The 11,334-nt window shown below is 42.2% G+C and overlaps 1 protein-coding gene and 1 long non-coding RNA gene across 2 annotated transcripts; one reads left to right on the top strand and one right to left on the bottom strand.

Moving 5' to 3' along the window:
- Positions 1-839: 839 nt before the first annotated feature.
- zfp64 (zinc finger protein 64 homolog (mouse)) lies at positions 840-5,743 on the bottom strand. Its single transcript, XM_084720370.1, has 6 exons — positions 5,535-5,743; positions 5,202-5,369; positions 4,433-4,579; positions 4,165-4,227; positions 3,170-3,421; positions 840-2,452 (listed from the first exon to the last, which is right to left on the bottom strand). The coding sequence occupies exons 1-6, from the start codon at positions 5,554-5,556 to the stop codon at positions 1,032-1,034; spliced, it is 2,073 nt and encodes a 690-aa protein (XP_084576496.1). The 5' UTR covers positions 5,557-5,743; the 3' UTR covers positions 840-1,031.
- A 972-nt stretch (positions 5,744-6,715) lies between these two features.
- Positions 6,716-10,592, top strand: LOC146324757 (uncharacterized). The gene is made up of 3 exons (XR_014770648.1): positions 6,716-6,935; positions 7,116-7,240; positions 10,528-10,592. It is a non-coding gene; the product is annotated as an uncharacterized LOC146324757 (long non-coding RNA).
- The last annotated feature ends 742 nt before the right edge of the window (positions 10,593-11,334 follow it).

Here is an 11,334-nt window from a genome sequence, read left to right as displayed (position 1 = left end):
CGCCACTGAGTCGTATTCTCCTCGATGTTTACATTTTCACAGCCAAAATCACAGTGAGTAGCACATTAGCTAGTTAAAATGAAGCAGGAGGAGATTTTTATTTAGTTAATTTTATCTTTGACATTATTATCTGTGGTTATTCAGGTGGAAGCACTACAGCTTCTGTGCACAGGCTCCTCCAAAATCCACAAAATATGAAAGTTCCTTGTAGTAGCTTATTAACTGACTGTATTAATTAAATTAATTTAGTGCAAATATTGACAGATAAGTCTGATATTTTACTGCATTTAATAACTGCAACTGCATTTCGGTTTGGTTGGTTTAAAAGAGTTTATAGAACATTATACATAGCTGGAAATGTTTCCATTGTGCAATCACTGAAATGCTGGAGGGATTCATTATAGGGCTGCACAATTAATCGCAATGGTATCAAAATTGCAGTACGGCCAAGTGCAATGTCCAAACGAGCTAGATTCAAATCACAACTAAAATGGTGTGAGAAAACAGCATTGTAATGAGGTTACTGCATAGATGCCCTTGCCTAAAATATTGTTCTTCTGATGAAGGAAAAAAGTAAAAATGAAACTTTTTTCATTTCCACTAATCATATCACAATTTCAGTTGAAATAGTTTAACTATATTGCGCAGCCCCAATTCATAAACATAAAATGCTCCTTCCAGGAACAGAATAAATAGCATATTTAAATTATCTAAGCTCTTTTCATATGAAATACACATTTATGGGATCAAAATTATCCTAATTTCTGTCTGTACTTTCCACAGCCTGAAAGACTGACATTTCTGTCCATCCTTCCTGGGAAAATCAGCGTGAATTTCTTTGTGACTTAGAAAATGGTCAGGGGGCCACCCAGCACCCTGTCATGGCCCAGATTTGGCATGCGGGCTGCAAGTTGAGTATCACTGTTTGGGCCTACGAGTTCTTACTGGCAAAAAAAAAAAAAAAAAAAAAAAATAGCTTATAATGCAGTTGCAGTCTTTTCATTTTCAGAAAAACACACAGGACCCTCCAGTCATTGTGGGATGCCTTCTAGTGTGTGTGAGTCTGCGTAGAGTGTGTGAGGAGAGAGCTGCTCTATAGCGCTCTGTTGTGGCTGAGTGGACACTATCAGTGGAACGCCGTGGATGACCACGTTCTGGCTGCCCAGGCTGATGTTGGGCACCAGTAGTGCACTTTCCTCGCAGGGTAAGGCACTCTCCTCTGCCGGCTTTGACAAGTCATCTGATGGACCGCACACCACGTCTGGAGGAGCTGCTGCGGTCACCATGGCGGCGTTCCCCTCTGTCACCACCGTCACCTCCGTTCCGCCCTCCTGGATCAGGGCGTTGAGGCCGTCCAGCTCAGAGCAGGTTGTGATGAACGTCTGTGAGCCGCTGCCGGAGTCCTGAGCCGTGATGGCCGTCTGCAGCAGCGCCTGGTGGAGCGGGTTGGTGGCATCATCGGGGCTGAGCTGCGTCAGCAGGACCGTCTGGGGTTCGAGGGCGGCTTCTGCAGCTTGGGGCGACACGAGGGGTTGCATAGGCGCCAGCAGGTTGACCTGTTGGATCATGGAGTTGACCACCATGTCCTGGCTCTCTGGGCTCAGCAGGACCATGTTGGTCTTACTCTGACTGTCCACAGCAGCTGGAATTAAAGAGTTCTCCTGTCCCAGAGGGTGAGATACAATGATTTTGAGCTGTGTGCTGCTGTAAGGAGCCACAGAGTCAGACGGGAGAGGAACCTGAAGCTGGGTGTTGCTCTGTGACGTCACAGGAACCAAACTGACTGTATCAGCCGGGGTGGAGAGCTGCAGCTGCAACACATTCTGAGTGTCTCGATGCTGCTTCTTGTGGCTGCGCAGGGAGTCTTCCCTCACAAAGCAAGCGTCACACGAGTCACAGCAGAAAGCTCGAGCCGCGTCCAGTTTGGCCCGATATCTTGAACCGACGGGCTTCGGAGAGTCAGCTCCTCCACTTTTACCTCCACGTCTGCCACCTTTCCCGCCGCCGCTGCCCTTCTCGGGATTATCCGAGTGACACTTCTTCTTGTGGATGACGAGGTTGCTGCGCTGCTTGGAGGCAAAGTTGCAGAAGTCACATTTGAAGGGCCGCTCCTCTGAGTGGATCCTCTCGTGGACTTTGAGCGCCCCTTTGCTGGAGCAGGAGTAAGTGCACTTGGAACACTGGATGGGCTGAATGGGCTCGTGTTCACGTGTGTGTTGCCGCAGAGCAGTCTTGTTGGAACACTGGAAATTGCAGTGCGTACAGTGGAAGGAGTTCTCAGTGCCGTGTTTGATCTGAATGTGAGATTTCAGGTTGCCTTTCATGGCGCAGCGGTATTCACAAAAGTCACACTTGTAAGGCTTTTCGCCCGAGTGGATCCGGATGTGCCTCTTCAGGTCTGAGTTGATTTTGAACTTTGCATCACACTGTTGACACTGGAACGGTGCATCCCCTTGGGAAATAAAAATGAAATAAATGACAAGACAAAAACACAAAGAAAGACTACAAAACAACATCATCCCACAATTACTGACAATTCTGGATCTTTTGCTCTGTTCAGACCTCGTATTAACATGCATCCTGGATGATCTGATCACAAGTGGACAGCTCTAAGTGACCACACCCAGGACAAATTTGAGATCCGATCGCTAAGACCACATTCAGCGGTGGGGTGCAGACACGAGAGATGCTCTGTGGTGTGCATACTTTTACTTTCTCTGACTCTGTCAATAATGTCTTTCTTTGTCATCTATGACGTAAAAACGTCAGATTTCCTCACGGTCAGAAGAAGTAAAAGGGTCGGTCTTGCACATTTTTCAGTTATAAAATCCCAGCACACCACAGAGGGCTGCTGACAGTGCAGGTAAAACATGAGGCTTGTTGTGGGCTGATGTAGGAGTTTAGTGTGACGCTGAACTAAAAATAAAAGGAATGAATACTTGAATCTTCATTCTGTGCAGCCAAACGGACAGTAATGGACATTCAGATGCCAAAATAGCCCTAGTTTATTTGCATATAGAGCAGGGAAGTGATCTGATCACTCGAGACACATTTGGAGACACGCTGTAGTTCCAGGTGTGAACTCACATACTCAAAGCTGTCCACTTGTGATCTGATCACCCAGAATGCATGTTTATACCAGGGCTGAGCGGTGCCTTTGACTACCTACCAGTGTGCGAGCGGAGGTGCACGGTGAGCTGGCTGGAGTTGCGGCTGGCGTACGGACAGATCTGGCACTTAAAAGGCCGTTCATCATAGTGAATACGCAGGTGTTTCTTCAGACTGCTGCTGTCTGCTGCTGCATAGGGACAGTGTTTACACTTGTGCGGCTTCTCCCCCGTGTGTGAGCGGCTGTGCATGTTGAGCTTGTCCCGTCGACTGAAGCGCTTGTGGCACAGCTCACATTCAAACGGCTTCTCACCTAAAGGGAAGATGGGATGACAACAAACATCAATATCTAATTCTTAAGGGATAGTTCAGATTATTTCATGTGGGTTTGTATGTGGTACTTATTGATCGTCAGTGTGTTAGCTACAGTAAATGCCAGCCAGCACACCCCCAGTTTGGAAAAGCAGATGGAGACCAGCATGGAAGCTATATTTAGAATAATTTTACTGCTTTACTTTGCATTCAAAGAGCCTTTTCTGACAGGAAACTACAGCAACATAAGCCAAACATTGTTCTCTCCAAACCAACCAAACTCCATAGGCGAAATCAGTCATTTTACTGCACAGAATATGGGAGTTGCTGGTCTGCCACTGCCTTGATCTGTTGGTTTGTTTGTGTTATTGTGTGAACTTGGTGAACCCAAACTATACTTTTAAAGCACAGAAGTCACACAATAACACAAATTAACAAAAAAACTAAAGCAGTGGTAGAACAGCAACTCCTGTGCTCTGGCAGGCATAATCACCAATTTTGCCTATGGAGTTTGGTGTGTTTGGAGTGGGTGATATTGGACTTGCATAACGGCAGTTTCCCATCAGAAAACATTGGGTGACATGCTGCTAATCCTCTCTGCTTCTCCAAACGGGGTGCATGCCAACTGGCCTGTACTGTAGGTCACACACTGCCTATCGATAAGTACCTCATACACCCCGACATCAAAGAATCCAAACAATCCCTGGACAAACAGGAAATCACATTTGGAAGGTACCGACATACCGGTGTGGGTTTTGAGATGCCGCTCCATGTCTTTTTGGCCATACTGTGTCTTAAAAGTGCAACCTGCAGATCAACAGAAATTGTGCTTTTACAAGGTGTGTGCAGCCTGTGTACTTGTGGAAAGTTAATCTAAAAGTGTTCTAAATAAATAAAAGTTAATAACACAGGACTTGACTGGCAGGAAATGTTGCTCGCTCTCTCTCTCTCCTCGCTTTGGCAGCCGAAAAGAAGGAATGTGTTACAGTCATAAACGGCGAGAGGCACCAACCTGAGAAACAGCAGCTGTGTCTCTTTGAAGTCAGGGCAGGTTTTAATTTTTTGGAAGGTGTTTTCTGTGCTTTGGTCAGGATCTTTTTGACACCTCGCATAACGCACGTCTGGTAGGTTTCCTCGAAAACAAACTCAGTGCTGGAATCTGAGCAGGACAGGAACATGAAAGGTTAGAAAGAGAAGAATATGAGAAACAGAAACAGGGTTCTCCTCAGATCTTCCCAAATACAGCTGAATCAGGAGCTTCTCAGCTTGAGAACATCAAATTTACAGGAAACACTGATTAATTCACTCTGTTTAATTGTTTTAGTAGAGAGTAGTGTCAAAATGTTACTTCAGGAGTCAGCAATCTGCATCTCTTTTGCCATTTTCCAGTGACTTTGCCCAAAAATTATATGGAAATGAATGAATGCCTGTTTTTTTCACATTTTTATTTTCATTTATTATTGATACAGGCCTAAAATTTGTACCCTATACACTAAATTATAAAAATATTTGAATATTTCAGAAAAAAATATGCATCATAGCCTACTTTTCCTGTAAATGTTGCTGTTGCTGGTCTTAAGTCTCTCTGAGACTGGCTCCAATGGATGCCAGTCTCAGAGGAAAACAGACCTTTTTGGACAAAAGTGTCTCTTTTGATAATCTGCTTGCACAATTACAGGCTGTGAATTAATCAGTGTGCTCCAGTCCCTTTTGTTCCCTGAAAGAATATATTAAATTTGCATGAAAAATATTGACAACACACGAGGAATACAGGGTCTTACCTGTGAGAGCAGCCGTTGCAGTGGTGCCTGATGTGTCAGAGGTGGGCAGAGAGCATCCATTTTGCTTATGGGCGAGAAATACCTCAAAATTATTATACTGCTGCTTGCAGAATCCGCAGATGTGGATGTCTGGGCTCACCTCCACCACAACTGAATGACCTGCAGCGACTTTACAAGGCAGAAAACACAAAACAGGAACCAGTTATTTCAGTTAGGAAGTTGTATGATAGACATATACGAAACTGACAACAAGATTGACTGCAGTATCACAACGCAAATCATGACTGAGACGTTAGAGATGTGAGGATGTTGTTAACCACTGTTTTCCTTTACCTTCGGCGTTGTATGTTGCCATTTTCGAGCTTGTTTTTTCTGCAGGTTAGCTCATCTTCAGGCTCCTCGGAGTCTACACGACGTTCATCGTGTTATTACACCGCACCGTCTCGAGTGAACATGAATTATTATACATTTCAAACGGCGAAATCCACCGCCGTCTGCATATCAATGACAATTTCAGTTTACTTCTCTAACAACACTGGGTCGGTTTTACGACAGGCTGCGTGGGGTTTACGGCAGCGGCATAAGCATGCGTTTTGTCCGCGTGACGTCACATGCTGCTTTACAACTGTGGGAAAAATCTAAATTACCACCTCTGGGCAAGTGGTGTGTTTTTGTTACAGTTATTTGTTTACAGCAACTATTGTTCTTTGAGTTGATATGTTGCTGATTCGTTTTCTATTTTATTGTCAAATAGATTGTCAAGCCTGAGGTTTTCTCCTCTGTATTATGAAGGAGGACATATTATTATTATTGTTATTATTATTATTATTGTTGTTGTTGTTGTTGTTGTTGTTGTTGTTGTTGTTCTTCTTCTTCTTCTTCTTCTTCTTCTTCTTCTTCTTCTTCTTCTTCTTCTTCTTCTTATTATTATTATTATTATTATGCATATTGAGAGAGTCAAATAAAGTTGAAATGCCATTTAGACGTATTCAGGAACATTATATTTCAACTTTATTCTCAATATTTTGAATTTCTTGAAATCTTCTCCCTCATATGTCTGGCTGTAATAGTACAAAGCACAATAGGACCACAAACCTCAGGGAAGTAGAAATAAAGCATTTAAATAATCAATAACTAATTGTACAATAAAAATAAATTTGTTTACAGATTAATGTGGAGTTTTTTTTATAAATAAAGCGGGAAGAAGACACTCATAGGAAAGCAAATGCCATTTACGAGCTATTTAGAGTACCTGAAAGCAGCACTACGAGTTGATGCTACTTTCGTTCCGAAATCTCATTTAAAATGAGCAGAAGCCACAGTTATATTAATATTAACGTATATTAACATGTAGCGGTAACATTTAGCTCTCAGTGACAGAAATTCTGGCGGTTTGAGAATCTTCTCTTTTTAAATTATTACCGTGTTTTCCTCGTTTCCAAGACACCCAGCAAAAACCGCTAACGCTGCTGCCACCTGTCGTTGTGGTGGTCAAACAACAAGGCCCACAAAAGCCCAGCATGTGAACTACAATTCGTTTGTAGAACCACACAAGTTCTATGTAGTTCTTAGCGACCCTGGCACAAAACTTGTGGCTGTCAGGTAGAAAACACAGTTATTTTTTACAGTATTTGCAGAGTGTCTCTCGGCTGCAGCATTAGCATATTTCAGGATATAGCTTTAGCACTACGTGTGGTACCTGCAACGACTTTAAGAGCATTTCTCGCGTGAGAGGTAAGCTTTCAGATGTTGTACTGCACTTAAATATACATATTCTACCATCTTTCAAGTAAGGGCAATTTACTGAGTTGTTGAGGTGAGTGAATGAGAATGCCTCTTTTTATGCCAGAGCAGTTGTGCTGGTGTGAATAAGCCATGAAAGTGACTGACATACAGCTCCATTTTCACTGGCAGGTCCTTAACTGCCTGATTGCCACTGTGAAGCTCAGGAATTTCCTTACGCTGACTTTCCTGCATGGCAAAGGCACAGGACTGATTCCTTCCCTGCTGAAACAGCAAATCCTGGAGACAGACAGGAGGTGCACACACACACACACACACACACACACACACACACACACACACACACACACACACTCTCTCTCTCTCTCTCTCTCTCTCACACACACACAATGCAGGGCCTTTCATGGTCTGCCCACATGAATCTGACTGGTTGATTACTGCTGTCTTTGGGTTTGATTCTGTCAGGATTGTCCCCGTAGATTCAGATAAATGTATGGTAACGGTTGATGTCATATTAGTGGGAAAGTACTGTTTTCTTGGGGCATTTTTGAAAATTGATGACTCGGCCCAGAAGAAGAGAAAGACACACACAAAAAAGAGATAAGTAAATAAATAATTAGATCTGACCGAAGACCGTGCAAATCATATCCACATAAATCCCCCACAAACTCCGTACAGTTAAATGTACATCAAAGACCGCATTCACATGAGACAGACAAATGAGTCAGAGATGGGTTAATTAAAGAAAGACTTATGTCATCCCTCCAGCAGTGCAGAACAGGCCAGTTATGCTCTCTACTTTGATCTAGGCTTCAGTTTTACAATCAAAAGAATTGTAAATCTGGTGTTTCACTTTTCACACTTGCAGCTCAGAAGCTTCAGTCATATGATTGAACAGTTTGGTCACGTCATTATTAGGCACATTATTTCAAATATTCCCAGTAGGGCTCCAAATAACAATTATTTTCATTATCAATTAAGCTGCAGATTGTTTTCTGAGTTTGTTCTCAAAAAATATGAGAAATGTGAGTTAAATTATTCAAATTTCCTTTTTTCACATGACCAAATAGGCCTCGGAAGTAAAACTATAGTGATAGGTATAAGCCATAGACATTTGAAAACTGTTCAATAAAATGTTTAGTAGTAGATAATGAAGTGTGCTACGAGTGAATCGACATGTGACACAACAACAGAAAACAACAATGAGCGCAGACCAGGGCTGCAACTAACTTATTAGTTAGTTGCTTAATCTATGAAATGTCATAAAAAAGTGAAAATTGTCGACTGGTGTTTCCCAAAACCAAGGGTGACGTCCCCACACAACCCACGGATATTCAGTTTATCGTCATAGAGAGCTAAAGAAACCAGACAATATTGATCTTTAACATTCTTGAAGCAGAGAATTTGTTTTTCTTAAAAAAAAATACTCAGATTAATTGACTGTCAAAATAGTTGTTGATTAATTTAATAGTTGATAACTAATCAATTAGCTGTCACAGCTCCAGCATAGACAGTGAGGAAGCTGTTAATAAAAAGAAGGACAGGTCAGCTCACTAGTATGACAGTTTTTGTTCTATTAAGTCTATTACCTGTGTGCCGTGATAAATAAACTGGTTAAATTCAAAGTAAGGTGCTAAATTAAAAATAAAGTGGTTAAATTCAACCATTTCCCTCTAGGGCTTTATTAAAATAGGTCATTAAAATGATCAATAATTATGATAAAGTCTACAGCCAAAGATTATCAGCAGGATTTGTCCAAGCTCCTCGTAGCTGGTGATAAAACACTCTCAATTAATTACTGGATGCCTCTGTATCACTGGTTCCAAACCTGGGGTGCCATAGATCACAGGGGGTCCCCAAGGATCTGTCTGCTCTGAGGTTGTCAGAATTAGATTTGCACTTGTTAATTTAATAACAATTTATACAAATGTCTGTATACAAAGCTATTTAAAAGATTATCATATAATTTTGAGTGTGTATAAGTTCACTCTGTGGGGTTGTTAAAAGAAAAACTGTCAGGAAAAAAGACTTTTACCAAAGTAAAGGTTGAAGAAATGGAGATAACTATAACTGAATGGAACCACCACTTTATATGGCATATGTAAGAAAAGTGGCTTTTTCTGTATCGTTATTCTTAATGTCTGCCAGCGGGTCGGATTCTCTGTGAAATCAGATGAAACAAGTCTGTGTTTACATTTTCCCAGCCAGAGTTACAGTGAGTAGTATGCTAGCCACTTAAATGGAAGAAGGAGGAGGTTTTTATTTATGGCGTCACGTTTTGTCGTTATTATGCTTAAATTTGATTGAAATCGCAACATGGCCTACGGCAGTTTTCAAATTGCGGAAGGCACAATACGTGTTAAATGCAAAATGTGTGTCAAACTACTATTTTGAATTAAATATCGTGCTGCAGAAATGTCCCGGCCGACACATCATATATATTTGTTTTTTTTACAGACTTAAGAAAACATCTTTGTTTGGTACAGATCCTTTCAAAAATCACACCATAATGGTGTGTTTTAAAATGAAAATAATGATGCAAAAGTTAGCATTCCTTCTAATATCGCCATTGTAATATTAGTTAAAATAACTGCAATTAGATCGTTTGTAAAAATCGTTAAGCCCTGCTGGAAACTCTGCTACTTTTGTCCCCAGGGGCCTCCAAAATCAACAAAATATGAAAGTTCCTTTTAGTAGCTTTAAACAATTTATCAGTAATGAAAATTGTTGCCAGTTAATTTTCTGTCTACCTCCTAATCAATGTAATGACTAATTATTTAGGCTTTTTTTAAATGTCTTTATTTTTAGCAATACCAAACTACGCTGCCTGTTAGTGACGGTCTTTCACCAGAGTTCTCCTCTACATCGCTTTAAAACAATAAGCTCCCATTCATTTGTTGTTCTGAGATACAAAGTATCATTTTGGACATCCAGCTGTGCCACTTCTAATTTGTCGACGTGCCCCTTTCCCCATTCATTGAGATGCCCGAGAATCCAGTGAGTGATGTAATGTCCCTCTTTTCCCCAATGAGACAAGGGCAACAATAGGGGGGAGTGCCTCTGTCACATTATTTTCCCCCACCGAGGCACGCCAGCTGCTTACAGTTGCTTAATGGCTACGAGCTGTCACAAGGCATCACAGCCCGCTGCCACACAGGAGCGGCAGATGCTTTAATTGCACAATGACTTGTAGGTTGTCAACAGCAATTATACCAGGCTTCCACCTGAGGGCACCCAAAGAACACCGTCGACTCACTTCACCGGCGAGACGCGAGCCTCAGAAGCTGGCTGCTGCTACACATAAAACCTGATCTCTGAGTCTCGCTTCTGTCCAGACAAGAGCCGCAGACGGATTCCAAGCCTCCTTTTAGCTTAATGGTTTCGCCATGTGCTGCAATAACCTGTGCAGCATTGTCAGACAGCAGGCTCAGGACCCCAAAATCATATTTAGAAATAAAATATTTATCTAGCTTTGTCACCTTAGGGCCCACTGCTCACCGTGCTGCGGCAGGTCGTGGTGTGCAGAGTTTGAGTAATTTTGCTCATTATTAATTCATGTCATTTTTTTTCTTTTGCGATTCAGGGGAGGCTCATTCGCCGCTGCCAGACCTAAGATTATTATCATTAGGAGGAGGCAAATAAAACGGTGAGTTCAAAGCTTTGCTGAAACATGCTTCCGCCCACATTGGTTCAAGTATGTTGATAGTTTATTATACGTACTCCTCTGAGAAAATACTGTGTAATGTGCTTAGATTTGTGCTCCATTCTATTTATAGACAGCCCTGAAATTATAATCAAGCAACTCGGAAACCAAACGCACTTCGCGACCTTCTGTTTGTGTCACGTCAAATTGAATGGGTAAAAGATGTCCCGAGCGCCGTGTTTGTTTTGAGCCATAAGACAAATTATACACACATGTATGAATTCCTTTGGTCAACAGCTGCCATCTCAGCATCAGATAAAACAGAGCCAAAGTCTGGGAACCATCAGATGCCTCCAACACTCCCACTTTATCATATAAAAAGACAGTGTACACAAGCAAGCACAGACACACACACACACACACACGTACGCACAGGCAGGCAGGCTCACACACACACACACACACACACACACACACACACACACACACACACAAGCAAGTGCAGCAGCGCTACACACAAAAGGCGCACATGCTCACACGCAAAACAGCGCTATGCTCTTTGTATCTGCCAACTGATGCAGATGATAGGGCTGCAGATGAGTGCAGGCTAACCAGAGACTAGAGGGTACATGTGGCTTCATAGACAATAGCGGGCCATAGCCTTGGGAGGAGAGTGTTCAACCCGAAGAAACATGCTGGGGTATAAATGAAGACAAACTTGTATCCCTTTTTTTTATGCAGGATAAC

Source organism: Lutjanus erythropterus, chromosome 6 (assembly GCF_056507025.1).
Source record: "Lutjanus erythropterus isolate fLutEry1 chromosome 6, fLutEry1.hap2, whole genome shotgun sequence".
Classification (NCBI taxonomy): domain Eukaryota; kingdom Metazoa; phylum Chordata; class Actinopteri; order Lutjaniformes; family Lutjanidae; genus Lutjanus; species Lutjanus erythropterus.
The sequence above is the reverse complement of the archived record's forward strand: the minus strand, read 5'-3'. Positions and strand labels throughout refer to the sequence as shown.